This window comes from Apus apus, chromosome 5 (assembly GCF_020740795.1).
Source record: "Apus apus isolate bApuApu2 chromosome 5, bApuApu2.pri.cur, whole genome shotgun sequence".
Classification (NCBI taxonomy): Eukaryota; Metazoa; Chordata; class Aves; order Apodiformes; family Apodidae; genus Apus; species Apus apus.
In genome coordinates this window covers 13,466,068-13,486,701 of record NC_067286.1, presented here as the reverse complement: position 1 = coordinate 13,486,701, position 20,634 = coordinate 13,466,068, and the positions used below count along the sequence as shown (strand labels likewise).

Here is a 20,634-nt window from a genome sequence, read left to right as displayed (position 1 = left end):
GGTCTGCCATGCTCACACAAAGAAATGCAGTGTATGGCTCAAGTATAGAAGCTGACATTGCTGTTTGTGACAGAGCAATATCTTCATACGTAAGAAGAGATATTTTTGGATTGATTTGCAAAAGGACCATGTACTTAGGAGACCCATGCAATTTACCCATAAACACACCATTAAGCATCATTAGTGCAAAGAATAAATGTACCGTAGTTTCATATTAATTAGGTGCTCTCTGTAGAGTAAACTTTGAAAGTTAAATGAAAATTTTTAAGCCATTTTCTCAGGTTAGCCTTAGGGCTAACTTCCTCTTAGGGAAAAGCAGAGCTCATTTTTAATATGCATTCCATAACCAAAACTTACAAATGACCTAACAGATATATGGGTATTTTAGAGAAATTATCAATAAATTATTAAATTATTTCTTCCATTGAACAGCATTTAAATTATTTTCTTTTTTAGCATTTTTACATACCTGGGGAAAAAAACCCACCAAAATATATAAAGGGAAGGAAAATTCTATCTAATAAACTGTGAATGTATATAACATGCTGGGCAGATTTAGATGGAAAACATACAGCTATCTGTATGCAGTGCTTCATTAATTGCTCCTGTCAGAAAAAACAATTAATACTCTGTATCTTTTCTGCTGCAATTTTTGTTGTAGTGTCCACTGCTTAGGGCACAGCAAAGCTATGTGCTAGATTTTTTTGGAACTGATTAGTAAAATATAGATTCGAGCTGCCAACTGAAATAAGCATTGTTAGTGATTAAGCCATTTTTTTGGGGGGTGTGAATATTTCTATTGCCTGTTTCATATTTACAGTACATCTTTCCTTCACATTTAGGTACACCAGAAAGCCTGGCAGAAAAAGAGCGACAGCTCTCTACCATGATCACCCAGCTGATCAGTTTACGGGAGCAGCTCCTGGCTGCCCATGATGAACAGAAAAAGCTGGCAGCCTCACAAATTGAAAAACAACGGCAGCAAATGGACCTTGCTCGCCAACAGCAAGAACAGGTGAGGCTCCAAGAAAGAAACCTGTGACAATGTTTGATGGAGAATGCTTGCCATAAACACTGTCCTGCTTGGTGTTTTCTTTCATCTTTTTGTTAAAAGAGCTGACATGTCTTCAGAAATGGCACTTTTTTTTTTTCTTCTTCCCCCACCCCCCCCCGAAAAAGGAAATATACTAGGATGCTGAGAAAAGAAGTGGGTGTGGACATTCAAATAATTTATTTCTTAAGATAAATGGCATTTGATAGAATTCACAATTCTTGTTTCTTGCACTGACATGCAGTTTTGGGAATTTCAAATAAGACAGACTATAACCATTATTTAACTCTTTCTCTTTTTGACAAGAAAATAATTGAACAAAAACCTTAAGCATCCCCCAACCTTCAAATGTCTCCTACAAGTAAGATTTGATGTTTGTTTTTGTATTTTTTTCCTGTTTTTTTTTTTGTTTGTTTGTTTATTTGGTTGGTTGTTCTTTTTAAAGATGCAGCTGCCCAAAGAGCTGTCCTTTTCTCACTGTACAAGAGTGTAACAAAAGTGATCCCATACACTAGTCCTCTAGGCATTAGATCAGACAGATCCAAATTAATGTCTGGTTTTTAAGAATCTGACATTATTACTAGAATTATCTTTTCAGTTAAATGTATTTTATAGGATATATACAGCAATATATGCTCTGTTGATTTTAATGAGTTGTGACGTCTGGTATTTTATGTGCTTGAGTATTTGCCCACACGTAGGAATATGGACTCATCCCCTAATGGAAAATAACATAAAGGAACAGTGTAAAAAATCAGAAGTTGGAATGTCATTTAGCCATCCAGAGATGACACAGTAATTAACTATTGACACTTGTGAATAAGCTAGCACAAATTAATCTTGACACATTTGCAGACGAGTGATATCTTACAGTGAACACTTTGTAATTATATTTCAAAATGAAAATTAAATGACACTTAAAACTAGGTTGTCATGCTCAATGAAGCGAGCATGTAGCTCAACCAATAGGCAAATAAAATTCAGAATTTGAGCCACATGGTGCTTGTGTACCCTACTTTACTGTGTCAAGCCTATACATCAAGACTAAGCTATGGTAATTGCATTGCAGAGTATCAGATACATTTTCTTTCACAGTACTGTTCCATCTAAGAGGAACTATTGACATTAGATGCTTCATGGTGTATTTTTGGTTTTCATCATGAAATACCCATTCAAATGGTACTATATTGTATCTGCAGGTACAAAAAGCTGTTCACAAGCAGTCTGAACTCCTGCAGATCTCTGCTTTTAAACAAGTAAAGAAAGATATCATCTTTGCCTGGGCTATAACTCACCATGTTAAGTAGCAGCCACATCAGCAGCAGCTCCGAACAATTCTGGGCAAATCTGAGAAAAAAGAAGCAGCAGTCAGAAAGAATGATACTCCACGTGGTCTCTGATTTCAATAAGAAATTAAAAATACTTTCTTTCTGAAGCTGAATATCATTATAATCCTTCTATCACCTTCACTGAGATTCTAGCCACAGGGACAGTGTGAAGAAAAGCCCAAGAGAGCTCATCTTTAGTGGCAAGCCCCACACTGCTAAGATGGAATAGCACAATCAGTGTGTTATTCCTTAAAAACAGTAATTCAGGCACTATATTGGTTTTAAAATATTGTCTGTAACACATTTACTTTTAGAGGTGCTTTTCTGAGCGTAGACACTGCTGCTGACCACTGATCTTACAATAGGTGACCTGAGGTCCTAGGAGTTTACCCCTAGGTTACACAGCCTGGGCCCACAGGCTGCTAGCTCTGTTTGAACCACCTTTTTCACCAGCAGTCTAAGGCCTCCTTCTTCACTCTTTACTGGGAGATTTGTCCAGAATTATTTCAACAGCAGGCTCATAAAGCGTGTTTGATCCGAGTTACAAGCAGCAGTGTATTGGTTATGGTAGCTGCTTGATTCCTTTTCTGTGTGGCACTTGGCCTTGTTTGAGCCCCAGAATCACATACAAATCAATTTGACTCTTTAAGACCATGCTTGAGAATTAAAATTCATATGGATTTTCTGTTGGTCTCTCATACAAAACTGAATTTTAACTGTAGCAGTGAAAAAAATGATAGTTATTTTCAGGTGACAAAGTGAGAGATTAAGGAAATTACAGACTAGGTCTCTGGTGTGCACAATTACAAACTGTTAATATGTAACTCCAGATTATTTATGAGTTAATCTGAACAGTTTGCACTAAAACTATGTGATGGATTATTTCCAAATCAACCTTGCTACATTTCTGTGTATTTTTAATAAAAAAAACCGTTTTACTTAGCTTTCTCTGTTTATAACGGAGAGTAAGTGTGCTCAGAAGATGGTGGGCAAGGAAAACTGGGAGGGTTTTTGCCAAAACCTGAACAGTAGTTTCAAGTGACCAAGCTACCTTTGTCACCATTATGTAGTTCCTCTGCCCTAGATAAATATTTATTGGAGGGGAAACTAAGAAATGAAGGTAGCAGAAGTGCTGAGGCCAGGACTTCCAGGAAACACAAATCTCCTGGTTTCAGCCTGCTGCACAGTTACCCTTCTAAAGCAGAAGTCCAGTTCTTCCCCTGCTCCTTGCAGCTTCTCCCCTGTAGCTGCACTCCATGTTACATATTGCAGGGAGCAGCTCTTCAGTCTGGGGGCAGGATTCTATTTCCCTTCTGCTGTTGCATGCTGGTTTTGGTTGGTTTGTGGGAATTGGGGAGCAGAGAGTGTCCGGGGCAGATTCTCTCTTGTTAGCCTCTGCCCTGAACACTTGCTTCTCTCTTCTCTCCATTTATGTTAGAGAAGGGATATAGTCAATCTTTACCCTCCAGATCCCTTACTGAATCTACCATATGAGGGTAAGAATATCTATATATTTTACGGGGTTGTGTTGAGGAAAAGTTACTGAGCATCAGATGCTGCTTTTACACAGAATGAGACCCTACTTCCTTGAGTAGTTCCAAGGAAGATTGAGATTTACAAAAGTAACGTGCTACTGATTGTGACTGAAGTTAGACAAGCTTGCCCTAGGAGCTTGTGCTGAGCAGTGAAACATCTATAAATACTAGCTATGGCTTCGGTTCAGCAAAGCAGGAAAATGTGTGTTTAACCTTAAGCACCTGAGTAATCCCATCCCCATTCAGCAAAGCACTTAATTTTAAGCATGTGTTTCATTCCCATTGTAGCTAACAGTAATGCATCATAGTCAAAGATCACCACAGGCTTAAATGCTTTGTTGAATAGTGATGAGATTATTCACATGCACACAGTTAAACCCATCTTCTGTGTTTTGCAGAGTTGAGGCCTCAGTGCTTAAAACACATATTTCTTTCTGGCTAACTAGATTTTTATGTTGCATTTAAATTTAAAATGTTTACGTCACATATACAGATACCTCTAAAATATCCTTAATTAAAAAAAATAAAATTGTGCATAGTAAAAATATAATAAAGAATAAGTAATAAGATGTTTTTCACTCATAATATTGAAGTTTCAATATTACTGTTTTAATTTAATGGAAATTTTATTTCTAATAGATCGCAAGACAACAGCAGCAACTTCTGCAACAGCAGCACAAAATCAATCTACTGCAGCAGCAAATTCAGGTCAGTGTGTTTTATTGCTCTCTTCTGATTATACTTAAATTCCATTTATGAAAAGGGGAGGATCTAAAATAAAGCAGCCACATGCTTTACTAACAAGTCTCAGTAAAGATGCTCTTTTTGGTGGGTCTTTGTGTCCTAGAAAATTATTGCCAAACATATTTTTGGTGGAAAGAGCTTTTCTTTAATAAGCAGAATTTTCTTCTGAATGTTATGAACTATTTATTAAATCTTGTAATTTAATTCTGAAATCTGCAATCAGTTGGACTTGTATTGTGAGAAGTAAAAGCAGAGTCTCAATCACAGTTAACAGAGTTCCTTATTTTACTAAGACAAAATTTGTTTTATTAGAAGTTTAGGAGAATGTTTTCCATTTCATTAAGTAAAGCAAACAGCTATAGAATAGGATAATAGCCATAGAGAGAGTACAAAGTCCCTGGTGATTTACAAAGACCCACAGGTATATGTATCCCATGTACCTTTGGAGTAAATGTACCTTCATGGATCTGGGAGCATTCTGGAAGTATTCAGTTATCTGTACTTGTACTCAAAACCTGGTTTAATTTTGCTCAAATACATGCAGGTACAGAGTGATGTATAAGCAGAGGGAGTGTTGACACATGACTATTAACTTCACTGCTTCCCACTTTGAAAGCATTTCCATGGGCCTGTTCTTTGATTTAAGTATTTTGGTTTGTTCTGGCAGATGATTGTGCTGCCCATAATTTCTTTTAAGCTTGGACTATCAGTTTTTTTCCTTAATCAGCTGGATTATAATGTTATTAGTTGCCCAAACTGAAGTTTTCCCTTCCCTTATTCCCAAGGAACACTTGTAAATGCTTTTGCAAATATTGTAATGCAGTTTCAGTTACACTTTAGGGAGTTAAATTAAAATATATGAATGTGTTGATACCTGGGTGAGAGACACAATTGAATTTTAAAGCACCATTATTGCTATTTGCTATAGGCAGACTGCATGTTCATACTAGTTGTACATAAAGGGTGGAAGAGACGTAAGAATAGTGAAAGGAAAATATATTCTCCCAAGTGCTATTTGCAAGTCTGGCTTCAGAGAATGAGGAATCATAAAAAAAAATAATCCTTACTGAAGCGTAGCTGAGTCTGCTAAACAGAACAGTTATTTGCATGAGAAATTTCTAATTTTTAAATGGCTTTAAAAATTAGGACAGAGAAAGAGGAATCATAACCAGGTAATATTTGTTCCTGTGTGAAGAATGTGGGTATGTTTTGCTGGGAAGTATCCTGCTCCGTAGTAAAAATTTTAAGGCAATCTTTTGTTTCAGTTCACTCACGACTTTCCAGTAGCTTTGCTTTTCTGAAGTAGCAGCTGACTGAGGAAAGATGGTCTTAGGTTAGTTTAGAATAAGTTGCAGCTTGATTTTCTTGTTCACTCACAACTTTTGTCTTGCGTAGTGCTGAACCTGCCACAAGTTTTCTTTTCCATCCTTTCCTAGATGTATTTGCAATGATTGTTCTGGTCATGTGAGCAAAATTATTTCTTGGTGATCTTTCTCTGTATTTGTTTCAAAATTCTTGCCAATGTAAGTTACTCTTATTCTCAGTAGTCCGGCCTCTTTATTTATCCTTATACTTGCATGAATCTCATTAATTTATTTGAGGCAGTGAGGATTGTTTCCTCTCCCAGCTTGCTAGCCAGATGGGTAGTGGGCATCTCATTGCCCAAGGAACATTGTAGACTCCAGTAAGAAGCATTAGGCATGTTGGGCAGATGCCATCTCAAACATACATTGATCTTATGAGGAGATTACTGAAAAAAGTTTATTAGGAGATTATTTCATAGGTTAAAAACCAGCTTACATAGTCTATTTGCTTGTGAGCCAAGTGGTTCTTCTTTGTTTATTTGTTTTTTATTAATTCTGTGGCAGGTTTGCTAGGCAGGAGTTGCTCGGGAGTTATTTGCTAAGTCACCTCTGCAGTTCATAATAGGTTTGTTGCTATTTTGATTACAAGTGTTGAAGTTTGTTGAGACCTGTAGCTCCCTGAGGGCTATAGGTGGGATGGAAGTAAACCAGGAGGCAGGTAAGACATAGAGTGTTGTGCCGGTTCTCCCAGGTCCCCTCCCAGCACCTTCCCAGGAAACCTCAGTACCGATACTGAGGTCACACTGATGGGAGGGCGGAATTCATCGTATCAGATGTAGATAACTGCAACGTAGACTCTGTCTCAATTAATTATCCAGATTGTTTTACAGTGAAGAGAGAGAAGCAGAGTGAGTAGTTTTTAGGATGCAATTCATCTTGTCCTAAAGTAGACATTTAAAACGTCAGATGGATTGTTCCCTTAAATGACTCCTTCTCTCTCCATTAACTATAAAGAATACAGATGCTGATGCCTAGAATGTAGGGATCTGAAGTGAGATGAGGTGAATCACACTCCGGGGCTTAAGGGGAAACTTTTTTTCCTAAAAAAATGTTACATTTTCCATTTAGTTTTTGGGCTTGGTAGAATTCGGAAATACATCCCAAATAACTTACTTGATTTTATTCAGAAGGTGCATTTGTTTAAGGACACACTTGAGCAACCCTTTTCAGGAAACAGCGATTACTTCTATAAAATGTTGTGGAGTTTTATCTACAGTTTGTATGCATGGAAAAACAATTATGCTCTTTTCTGCCACTCCCCTTTTGAAAAGATTACAAAATATAAGTAGCACAGGTGCCAGTTCCATCTGGGCATGGGCCTATTCATGGCACAGCTACTTGAAATAAGTACAGTGTGTTCTCCAGGATGCAGGAGTGGGGCATTGCTGATGCAATGTTTTCATCACAAGAGGCATACACAGTGTACCACTGTCATCTTCTGAGGTATAGTGTTAGTTCTTAAACAATAATTTCTGTAAGTGCATTCAGTTTATGTAATCATTTAAACAATTAGAAATGGCTTAGATGGGGATTACAAGATTTCTGTCAACTGCATGTGAAAGTGGAAATAATCCATATTGAATATATCTGTTCCTGGATACTTCCTCGCTTAATTTACCAATAATTTTTGTTATTTGATATTACTTACATTATTGTGTATATTGTTCATTTATATAATTTTTTCCAAAACCTTATTTCATTTAGTTTTGTGGGGTTTTTTGTTGCTTTTAAACCATTTACTGAAGTGCCTTACTCCAAAACCTTGTCAACAATCTATAAGCAAGGAGGACATTAGCAAGGCTTAGCGTATGAAAACAACATGGGTGTTTCAGGAGTACTGAGGTCATTAAAGGTTCTGCAGAGTCACCTCATGTTACTTGTCTGGGTGTCCATGTTGGGGAAAGCAGTTTTGTCTGTTGGAGGAAGAGAGTGGGAATCTGGAGTTGTTCTCAGTTCTGTCTTTGATTACCTGAAATTTGGCAAATTGTTTCCTGTTCCTCAGTTTAAATGCAACATTTTGAGAATCTTAAATGAAAAGTTTCAAATAAATGCAGTGCATTATTACTTTTCAGCTCAAATGTTCATAATGCTTATAAACACTCTTCTACAGAGGAGTCTGTAGAAATGGGAGGAAATCTTGTATGCCAAATTAAGTTCTTAATTGCTTTTAGTTGAAATAAGGTTGTGAGAAAATACTGTAGGGCAAGTAAGAGCTCACAGATCACCATCCAAGTTGATTCAGATTTTTTTAAAGGGCTTTTAAAAAAAAATAAAATAAAAAGCATTTATTCTTAAAGTAGAAGGGACAAAATTAAACTATTTCAAGGACATCTCATAGTCTTTGCTGTGAAATGAAAAACCTTTATGGATAACTGAAAAAGCTGTTGTCGTGGACCCTTGTCTCTCTCCTGCCTGGCTTGCCAGTAATGTCTTGGTTTGAGACAACACGACAATAAAGGAACAGTTCCATGGCCGCTCACTCAACTCCTCCCCCCCCCCCCCCCCCACACACACACACTCTGGGATGAGAAGGACAAAGCTCATGGGTTGAGACAAAGAACAAAGAGGGTTCTTCACTGATTAAGGTCCCGGGCAAAACAGATTCAACTTGGGGGAAAAAAAAATAATTTAATTTCACACTAATCAAACACACACAGGACACAGACAACACAAAGATCAGGGCTTACATATGTTACCCCACCCCTCCTTTCTTCCTGGGCCCAAATCACTTTGTTCCCGGTTTCTCTCCCTCCTTCCCCCCAGCGGCACAGGGGGACAGGGGATGGGGTTTAGAGTCAGTTCACAGGCTGGTGGTTCCTGCTGCTCCTTCCTCCTCAGGAAGGTTTCCTTACAGTCTTGCCCTGCTTCCCCACGGGGTCCCTCCAATGGGAAAGAGTCCTCCACCAACCTCTCCTTCATGAGTCCTTCCTATGAGGTCCGGAGCTGCTCCAGCCTGGGCTTCCCACAGAGTCACGGATGCTTCAAGAACAAACTCCCCTGGAGCCGGGGTCTTTCACAGCTGCATAATCAGAGTCCACTTGGCAGCAAATCCACTGGCCACAAAATCCAAGTCCACTGGCCAAGTTCACCCCTCCTGGCACCTTCAGGGAATGTTCCACCACGTTCCTTCACAAGTGCAGGGGGACAGCTGCCATCCTGCCATGGGTTGCAGGGAAACTTCTGCTCCTTCTTCCCCTTCTTCCTCACCAACCACCAGCACTGCTCTCCTTCCCCAGCACAGCTCTTCTCCCTCAGGTGCCTCTCTGCTCAGGTGTTATAGCTGTTCTTTTGTATGTTAATCACTGAGGTGCATCTTGTCCCTCTAATGGCTCTTTGGCTGGGCTTTGCGGCAGGGTGAGCTTCTCAGATTCTTACCGGAGCCACTCCTGTGGCCTTTCCCCCACTACCAAAAACCCCACCAAACCAGAACAGCTGTTAAAAGGAGGAATTTGGAGATACAGCATGAAGATAAGACTACATTGGAAGAAGGGAAAGCTTGCATCTCTGGAACAGTTCCAACCTTGAGAACTACTTGAGGGCCTGAAACCCCTGTGAATTTGGTGCCTTGCTGCCAGAATGCAGTCCCTTCAGACTGAGGATTTTGGACTGCCTCTGACACCAACAAGTCCAGCTGAGGAAGGAGCTGGCTCCCACTGATGTTTGGAGCATGCTGATCCAGGACTTCCCTACATGAGGGAGGATTTAAGGGACAAAAGTTTGAGGGCTTCCCTCCTCTAGTGGACAGGCTTCATTAGAGAAAGTCTTAATTATGGCTGAAATCTTTAAAAGAGGCACTGGTTGTTGTGCTATTCTGGAAAACTTGCAGTGGGTAACACAAATGAGTGTGGTCCAAACTGCTTTCATCACTTTTCCTTCACCTTATTCCTCTATACTTCATTCAATGTCATTGCAGAGCTTTTTCTTTTCTGTATGATTTCCATCACATAGAAAAACTGGCTTCCTCTGCTTTCATAAATATTGTTTTAATTCAGCCACTAGAAATTATTCTTATACTGTTTTGTGTTTTGTTGTTGTTGTTGGGTTTTTTGTGTGTGCAGTTTTTTTCCCTAGTTTTAATCTATACATTCATGCTGTTGTAATTTCACACTAATGTTCTTGCATTTTCATTTTCAGTCAAAAAGAGTGAACATGATTACTGTGATAGTAAACAAACAAAAGAACAGTGACATAGAAATTACAACTATTTAAGCTGTCCTATTCCTTGAATAGGAATCGTTTGAATCATACTTAAAACTGAAAAGGTTGAACCAATGAGTCTCTCTTTTTATCCATGATTAACTACTGACAATTCAGGTACCTGGTGAGCTGAATAAGGACTATCTCTTTATGTGAAGTACATGTCTAAAGATCAGGAATAATTACATTCCATATTAGCCTTCATGGCCTCCCTGACCTGGTTAATTAATTTTTTGCCAGGATAATAATAGTAGAAATAGATTTAAAGATACCCTTCATCATTGAGTGTGTAACTGACCTCCAATTTTAAGAGCCAAACCTTTCATTTATTGCCTTTTGGAGACAAGCTAATGCTCCTTGCAGTAAGCTTGCTGAAAATGCACAAGCTGGAATCTAGTTATTGTCAGTCCAGTTATGCTCTCTTAGATTGTTTCTCTTTGTAAACTGAATTTAGCATTGATGAGCAAAAAGCAATTGCAATGCTGTGGTTCTGGCACTAGGGAATATTCTCCCCCACCTTTTTTTCTTTTCTTTTCTGTTGGTTATTGATCATGAAACTGATCCCCTTCCAACAAGCTCTGAACAGGACCAAATAAAGCCATTGAAAGCAATTTGATACTTCTGTTGGCATGTTATGTGGATCAGATACTCCCTTGAAAGAGAGCAAGAGTTATAAACAAAGCTTAGAAGTCTAGGAATAGCCCCCAGCTTCATCAAACCCTTAAAATATTTGTAATTGTATCTTCAATCATGAATTAACCAGGAAAAAACAGACCTTTTTTGCCTTTATATTTCACTGCTGTATGCTGTTTTTAATTGCCCAGAGGCACACTGTTGTGATCTTCTTTGGAAGTTTAAAACCAGGATAAAAATGCAAATCTAATTATTTCTTTTATCTAATCTAATTAACTTTTACAAGTAATGATAGATGCACTGTAGCCTGCATCAAACATTTTAATAATGATGTTTCTGGATTAAAGAATAGGTGAAACTACTGTAATTTATGAGCAGTCAAGATTATGGTAGTAGAAAATGTAAATTATTGTGGTGACTTAATAAACTGTAGCTGCAGTTTATTAATTTACAGTAGAAAGGATACATTTCCCTTAAATTCACATTTGCTTATTAATAGGTTCCCAGCTGTCATTGGTATCTTTCTTCTTCTTTTTTTATTTTGTTTTGATTTGTTTTTTAAAACAGTTCAGTATTAAAAACATCTCTGTCTAAATCCCTTCTGCAATGCAGTTGTGTGCACATGGAAGAGAGAAATGCTGTTGTATGCTTGTAACTTCTAGCTGCTGCTAAATTATCGATTCAAACTTGAAGGGCTCTGCTATAGGGGTGGCATCACTGTCCAGCTCTTAACTTGCTTAGTGAGAATGGAAACTGATTCAGTTGAAGAAAGACAAATATGCTAAACATTGAAGTAAAATGTGTTATATTTTATTTATTACTGCATAGTGGCTTATTAATGAATTCTAAAGTTCTTATTTGATAATTACCAAAGCAAAAGGTCTATTACAGGTTAACTTTTGCCAACAAAAGCCATCTTTGTGGCTGGCAAGCTTGGAGTTTTCTGTCAGCTGTGTGGGAAGAGAAGTAATGTGGGATCCTTACCTTCTCCAAGAAGCCCATGCTTTAATAAATATTCTGGTGATGCTCTTTATCCTTTATTCAATCTCTTCCATACTAAAAATGCTTTGGTATAACACCATGATAGTGGCCTAAGCAAAAAGACATACTGTCCTAAAGGTTCATCCCTCCTGGGCTATTCCTAAGCTTCTAGTCTTGCCCCTTGGTCCTCACTTTCCAAGGATCCTGCTAGCTGCTCTTTCCCTGAGGCCCTCAGCCACTGGAAATGAGATTTATCCTGGCAAAGCAGAAAGTAGTTCTGGATTTGACTTTTAGCACAATCTTTAAAACCGTATGCAGTCTTGAGGTGGGGGAGTGGGCTCTTAAATTTTTTTACTGTGACCTTCTAAGAGTTAAATCAGCTTTCTTGTATTTTTCTAATTCACTATATACTTTTTTTTTCTTTCTAATATCTTTATTTCGCCTACTCGAATCTAAACAAATTGTATTTAATGCAAAAATTAAGCCTTGTGTATCGCTTTCATATGACTTCTCTAATTATAGAGCAGTAAATGGTAGAATAGCATATGTTAGCAACATGAGCAGCAGTCTATGAAATGAGCTACAAGTTAATAAAATGATCTTGTGGTGGTGTTGGCCAAATGTTAGCACACATGTTTCAGAAAGTGATATTTCAACAGACTTGAAGAATAGGACTTTGGCACACGGGTGCTGAACATGATCTGATGTGTGGAAATTAGTTAAACCAAAGTAAATGTCATTGTTTCTCAGGCTCATGTTGGTGCAGAAAACGATAGTAGCTGCCCTCCCACTTTCCCTCTCCCACGCCTGTTTTAAAATTGGAAATGAAGGCACAGGCATCCACAGTCCCCAAGTACTGCTGCTTCATTCGCTCTGGGTGTGCCATGTTGCGAAGTCGCCAGTGGCTTCAGGGCTTGTTCTCAGCCATGGCTGTGCCAAAGCCAGGAGCTAAAATGTCATTGATTCTACTGAGCCTAAACACCTACTCTACATCCTTTGCTTACAGAAAGGTGCCAGATTCGAGCCCTCTTAATTTAGGGGCACATTAAAACCAGCTCCTGAATAACAGCAGAGGATCAAGCAAATATTTGCTCCCCACCTGCACTGCCCAGGGGTCACTCTCAGCTGGTGGTCTGCTAGTTCCAGCCCATTGTGGAGCGACGTGCTGTGGCAGCCTCAGTGCTTGCTATTCCAGACACCCTGGTCTAGCTTTCAAAGAGTCTGGCAGAGATTATGCCCCTCTGAAACCTCTGGGGCTATTCCTCTGGTAGTAGGGGTCTCCATCACCCCCTCTGTCAGTGTGCATAATGTAATATTTGCAATATTGCAATATTTTGAATGAGGCAATAATTATGCAGTATTTGCTCAAGCGCAGAAAACCAAGTTTCCTTCCTAAAGTGGCATGTGCACAAACTAAAATGGATAAGTGGGAGCAGAAATTGATCCAGCCGGCAGGCTGACAACATGGCTGATCCTCAGAAGTCTTGAGTAATACTTACATTGCCACTATTTGATGACTTGTGTATCTAAATGTTACTCACATGAGCAGGCTTCGTGGAATTGAGCACCTCATATGAGGAAGGAATTGCTATATTAGTATTGTGGTTGGAATAGCAAAGACATAAATGAGGAAGGCGTTTTAGGGGATGTAATTTGTTTTATTAGACAAATACATGCTGTTGGAAAAAACAGGCAACCTTTTCGGCACACCAGCTCTTTTTCAGGTCTTACATCAGTGTTACATTGAAACATATCCCAGGACTGCCAGAAACTGCTTAAGATACTGGCCTTTCATTTCTAATTAGTTACTTTTTCAATGATGATTTTTGTGATTGACAACCATGTGATTGTGAAGAGGGAAAAGAATCAGGATTTTCATTACTTTTTTTTTTTCTTTTTAGTAAAAAAATAAAAACACGCTATTTGACATGTTCATCAGGAGACAGTGAATAAAGAAAATAGTTAGTAAATGTTAGTATTGAAATGACTTGATTTATGGAGATACTCAGATACACAGGCAAGACTGGAATGTGATGATATCAGAGGTCAAAATTTCTGTGTATCTGCAGAAGTAGATATTTGGAGGAGAATGATAAAGAACAGCCCCATGCAAAAAGGTGAAAAGCATTTAGCAAATAAATTGGGAAGTACTTTTTCAAATCTCAAAGTAAAATCTTGAATTTGCCAGATAGACTAAATCCTGACCTAAAGAATCAAAATGTGTTTTAGTTGTAATTTTGGGAATGCTCCAGAATTTAAGTGTATTACTGAATCAATTTGAGCATAAAACCCCCTTATTTTAAATGTATTTAATGTCATGACAGCAAGGAGGAACTAAGTGCATTGGTCTCTGAATGCATTCAGGACTTAGGAATTCACATAAAGAAAGTAGAAGTATATGCAAACGAGTAAATGAGCAAACCAGATTGTGTTTAACATTTGGGATATATTTAATGACACAAATGTAAAAGTAAAGTGAATTAATTTTTTTAACGTTCGTTGTCTTATGCAAGCAGCTAATCCAGACACTTGCAAAAATCTCAAAGCATAGTTCTCCAGGAAGGGTGAATGGCCTTGCCTGGAATTTGCCTATCTCATTTTAAAGTTGTTGTAAAAATAAGGAAAACCTGGTTTATGACTGCAGTTTTCACCCTATTTCCTTTTGTTTGTTACATTAGAACTCCCTCCCCCAAATACTTAGATAATGTAGTGTCTTGTGTTGTATGCAACACTTTTGCTTGTTTGAAAGAACTAGACTTTCATGTAAATCTTGTGTAAATCATCTTCAACAAGTTGGGCATTTGCACAGCTTTAGTAAATTACGTCTATATTGAGAACCTAAGAAGTTACACAGTGTGCATTCCATACTTGAGGGATGGGAAATAAAAATTGATATACTGTGTGGCACATGATATAACACAGTGAAATATCTTTTAAATTCCAGAGGGATGCACTGACATCACCACACTTAATTCACATGCAGTAACTCCCACAAAATATTACTAATTTTAAATTGAATTTTGTAATCATTCAATAAAAAGAAAATAAATGAGGTAAACAGTATACAATGGTGCATTATGAAATGCTGAATTAATCTTATTTACCCACCCAAAATGACAGTATGTTAAGAAAACATTAAAATTGTAACACCAAATAATAAAAGCAAAGACATTCCCAGTTGATGGTGAAGTGTGAAATCCAGCTTGGGACACATGACTGCCTTGCAGTATAGAAGGGCAGTTCTGAGTTAGGGGACTTCATTTTAAAGTAATGTATTAGTAATTTTTATTCTGTAAATGAGAGATTAACCAGTTGCAGGAACATATAGTTAGTTTAAAATCTAGTTCAGGTAGATAAATGGGTTTGGGTACTTACTACAGCTAACAAAATCAAGTTGATAATGCAATGTATATATAATAGCCTAAGCAGAGACTGAGAGTCCTTATTTGAAGAAGCAATCATATAACATAAATATAGAAACAAACTTTTCTCAGAGGAGAAGGTATGGCACTTGTTTTTTGCTCCGACAAGGAGTGATTTATATGAAGAACTCTACTATCACATTTCTAGTTTTGCCTTTTCCATCTCATTGAATTTTATTGGTGGTATATATTCAGTATGCTCATCTCCTCTGTAACTGCATATCTGAGTGTCTCATAAGCTGAAGAGTATTATCATCACCAAACCCTTTTGAGGCAGAATAAAAAGCATATAGATATTTGGGGGCATCTAATTTTAGATATCTTATTTGGGTGACTGAATTAGGACTTTTGGCTCCATATATAAAGCAGTCCAGGTGCTGTGAATTACCTTCTGTTGATTAGATGAGGTTCCTAATTTAAGCACCTAAGTTAAGTTTCATAAGTGACTTAATCCGGTTCTTATGTAAAATTTGGCAGACCTGAAATCAGTGGTTTCAGGATTCATAGCATGGTTCTCTGACATCTTGATCATCTTTTCTACCATGACTTTCTGACACCTTATCACTTGTCTTAATTTATGTCGATGGAGCTTTTAACCAGAGTGAATCCACTTCAGCCTCAATGAAAACTATTTCTGCTGGCTTGAGTCCCCCATGTAGTCAAGCTGCTGACCACATAAAGCCATTGTCATACAGAAAGAGGCAAGTGGAGAGAATACTCTCACTGAGGAAGACTATAGCTTCCCAAATCCATGTCCTTTCCTTACAGATATGGAATAACTTCCAAGGCTGTGAAACATCCTTTGAACTGTGGCTTACTGTGAAGAGAAATCATTTTTTTTGTTTGAGGAATGCCTAGATTTCTTCACTGTCCCTTGCACATTTTGTAGGGCGTTCAAAAGACTTATGTGAAAAAGCCATTAAATAATGTTTTTTATTTAATCAAAATGGATGCAGCAAAATGGAGATCCTGAATGCCTCGTTTTAGGCCAGAATATATTTTTATGGCCAAGTTATAAACCTCTGAAAAAAGGGGGCTTATAATGGAAAGGTTGACACAACCTTAATTTTAGTGTTGTAAACGCAATGGTATAATTTTGGAAAAAAGCCTTTATAGCTCTGCTAAGATATTAATTGCAGGAAATTACAGCATATCCTATTAAAGTATTATGTCAGTGGCATACATAGCATATAACACCTTTGCATATTCTCCCTTGTTTTCACAGCAACGTTTTGCATTTTGATCTGTAAAGAGTAGGTGGATAAAGTGGCTCAGAATTTCTGATCGTTTTTGCTCAAGGGAAAAAAAAACCCAGCCTGGCTAATGCTACTCTAGAAATAGATATTCTTTTAATCAGGTAAATCCAATACAGGTATTGAGGAATGAACCAAATTCTGCTGAAATGAAAGTCTTTCCTTTTTTTGTGTGTGACTTTTGCACCAGGAATTTTAATTTGGACCCAGTCCTTATTCACACTGATCAGATTTAGTCAGACTCTTTTCAGAATGACAACTACTTTTATGGCAAACTAATTTTTGCTGATAAGGGCTTACTTTTCACCTTCTCCTACTTACAGAATCATTTCTGGCTGCTACAACTGCATAGCAGACCCGGGGTCTTGCCTTTGAAATTTCTGCTCAGTTAATGGTTTAGAAATACATTTTATGTATATATGGTGGAGAGGAAGCTGTAGATCCCTATCAAGTTGAACAATATAGATATGTGCATTGCATAGTGAAGCTTTTACTTCCTAAGTAATGGGTTGTTTATTGCTCTTCTGCCACTTTTAAGTTTGCAGGGGCATGGTAAAATACTGTGATTTCTTTACAGGAATTTTTTCTTATAAGCTAATTATTTTTAAATATCTTGGCTATAACATACATTGAATTGTAGCTTTGGAGTGTAGTCTCAGGTTGTACATTTTTAAACTGTGGTTGCTATTTTTAACTAGGATGAACTACTATTAGGTTCCTTTAACTAGGTCAAGGGAGGTTACTTGCCCCTCTCTTCTGCCCTGATGAGGCCGCATATGGGATAGTGCCTTCATTTCTGGGCTCCCCAGTTCAAAAAGGATAAGGAACTACTGGAAAGAGTCCAGTGCAGGGCCACAAAGATGTTTAGAGGAATGGAGCATCTGCCCTATGAGGAAAGGCTGAGAGAGCTGGATTTGTTCAGCCTGGAGAAGAGGAGACTAAGGGGAGATCTCGTAAATGCTTGTAAATATCTAAAGGGGGTGTCAGGAGGACGGGTCCACTCTCTTTTCGCAGTGTCCAATGACAAGGGGCAGTGGGCACAAGCTGCGGCATAGGAGGTTCAAGTTAAACATAAGGAAAAAAATCTCTACTGTGAGAGTAAGAGCCCTGGAACAGACTGCCCAGAGACATGGAGTCTCCTTCTCTGGAGACTTTCAAAACCTGTCTAGACATATTCCTGTGTGATATACTGTAGGTTATCCTGCTCTAGCAGAGGGGTTGGACTAGATGATCTTCAGAGGTCCCTTCCAACCCTGATTACTCTATGATGCTATTATTACAATTGTTTCTTCTGACTGTCAGATCATTCAGGACAAGAGGCTACGTCTTCATATTTGTAAAGCACCTTGTATTGAGGTCATGATTCTGTCAGGTGCTTTTAATTGTTGCATAGACAGAAATTTGAAGTGAAAAATATCAATAATAACAACATACAGTTTTGGGTTTTTTAATATATAAATGGGACTTGCAGTCATCTTTATATCTTATATCTTATCCCCTCTGATGTTAGTGGAACATGCAAAATTATTTACACAAAAAAAGTCATGACAGTTGTGCAGTACATGAGTTTTTAAAAGGATACGAGAAAAGGCCTTCTCAAAGATGCTACTGATATGCAAGTTCATTGGACTGTTAATGTTTCCCATTAATTGCCAGGCTTTAGCATGTAACCATCAACTATATCTGGTTTTACTTATCAAATCCAGAACTGCTTTTTCTCTGCCTGCTGAGCAGGGAAAACTCCATGCTGTACCAGTTTCTTTTTACTTGAGGCTCGCAGTATCATCAGGATTAAAGTTGTCAGAACAGTCAACCCTTTTTACTTTGTGGTTTTAAATACAAAGCACAATATTGTTGCTTGAGAAATGGTGTGCTTTCTAAGTGTTCATTGGGAATTGCCAAGTGGACAGGACAAAAAAGATTCCTGTTAATAGCAGGCACTGAAATATTCCTTTCACTGTTTCAGGGAAGAAGATAGAATTCTGAACTTTGTTTTTATTCTACACCGCTAACTTGTCTTCATTGGCTTAATCCTACACTCAAGTATAAGGAAAAACTCATGCTCAACGTAGTGAGAGTTTTGCTTCATTTAATGCAGTGCAGGGTGCCATTTCCTCAGCTGGTGTTCTTCATTTTTTCTCTCCACTTATGTCAGTCTAATACTAGAAGTACAGAATTAGGCCCTGTTTTTAAAAACAAAAAGAGCTCACATGGAAATGACAGGATTTAATTTTGCTGGGTTTATTAACTGTAAAATATTCCTTTGCTCTGTATGTACATTTATATTTGGGCATGATTCTGCCCATCGACCTGAGAGCACTCTTAGGTAGCTGATATATTGTATATGAGTATTTTTGTCTTGCATGTATTTACTTCAGTTATCACTTTCTGCAAATATACTTTTTTTCATCACCAGAGTTGTTTTTCTTTTGCTTTATTGAGGGTGGTATAAATGTGTCTTCATGATAATACTTTGTAAAGAACAAAACTAAAATTATTTTTTTCATATTACTTTCCTGTTCTGTTTGTTTTAATTGAGAAAAGACTGTCTTCATAGACAAGGCTACACATCTGTAATTTTATTTACCCTGTTGTTTTACTATCAGTTTAAATATACATACATTTCAGATGTAACTTTAGGAGGAACAGAATATACTATTAATTTATAAAATGGACACTGATGACTATTGACCATTAAAGAGTAATAAAACATTTCCTGTGTGAGATAGATGTAGCATCAAATGTCTTTATTTCTGACAGTAAATATTTCAGGTTTACTTCATAGACATTAATATTATTATGTAAAGGTAAAAACCTGGCTACACTCTAGGAAACAAAGGTTACCTCATAATAAACTAATGGAGTTGCAAGCAAAGGAAAAAAATACTTTGAAGAAAGTCCCAGGCTTATGTGTATATTAACCAGAGCAGATGAAATGATTTATTTGGTTTTATACACAATCTGTAAAGGGTAAGCATTGCTAACAGAATGAGTGGCAGCCTCAGGGAGCTGAGTAGCCCCCAGGGACCTGCCTTTGTTCCTCTGGACTTGACAGGCATGTGTCCCTGTTAAATGAGGGCTTAATTTCTCTCATATGTGCACAATTTCCAAGCTCAACAAAGGCAGCCAAGACTGGAGCTATTTAAAAGAGCCTGCTCAGGAGGAAGCATTCCTGGAGAAAGGGGATGCTAAGGGGCTAATTACTCACCATCGTTCGGCAACTGATTATTTTTTCTTTCTTAAGCAAGGTTTATTAACACAGAACTGCCACTTTCATTTTACATAAACATACATTACATTTAAAAGGGTGTTGTTTCTCTTTGTGAAGTAGCTGTTTTAAAGGTCCTGCTGACCAAAAATAAGATAAGAAGTGTTTTTATTTCATTTTGGGCCTGCAATGAAAGTCACAATCTCTTAAACTCATGGAAAGGTTTTTTCCAAAATGCTGTGTGAGCAAAAAAGCAAAAGCAAGTGAACCACTTGCTTCTCTAGTGTCTTCCTCTTCTTCCTCAGTCTTTCCTTGTCTCGCATGTAGTAGTAGGAGTCATCCTCAGTGCTTGCTGCATTCAAGTAAATATGATAATTAATGTTGTCCAGGTAGAAGGTTCAGTATGTAAAGCATGTTAATATTTACTCAGTTGCATGCCTAGTGTGATACGCTTTTTATAAGCCTCTCACTGGAAATTTAAAGTTTACTTTTAGGCCCTGTAGACCCTATGGTGTCCTTTAAGTAGTCTAGTGATGCTACTATGTACAAGAAGTAGGACTTTTCTCCCCTTTTTCTAATATGGGACTTGGGTCACTCCTGTGTTTCTGGCAGTTGGCATTCTTTGTGGACAATAGGCCAATCATTTGATAGAGTGATGTAATTTTTCTTTAGTGTGGAAAACAGTTATTTTCTTTGGACCCTATTGCCAAACTCTGTTGTTACCTTGAGAGAAAAATGAGCCACTCCAGTGTAACAAGTTTGAAAATGTTGTGGTCACCATTAGCACACCACTTTGTCAAGAAATACTATGTGGTTTCAGGATAATTTCCTATTCTGAAACAAACGGGAAACTTTCTTATGAAACAGGCAGCCCATTTGCTGCTTCTTGATCAGAACATACCGATCCTCTTAAAATCA

General features: G+C 37.8%; 1 protein-coding gene across 12 annotated transcripts in view; it reads left to right on the top strand.

The window, feature by feature from the left end:
* Positions 1-20,634, top strand: part of SOX6 (SRY-box transcription factor 6) — a 370,949-nt gene that overhangs the window by 221,404 nt on the left and 128,911 nt on the right. For all 12 annotated transcript variants that reach the window (XM_051620577.1, XM_051620574.1, XM_051620578.1 and 9 more), the window contains 2 exons: positions 843-1,015; positions 4,554-4,622. In XM_051620577.1, the coding sequence (XP_051476537.1) occupies positions 843-1,015; positions 4,554-4,622 (242 nt within the window). The remainder of the gene's footprint in view (positions 1-842; positions 1,016-4,553; positions 4,623-20,634) is intronic.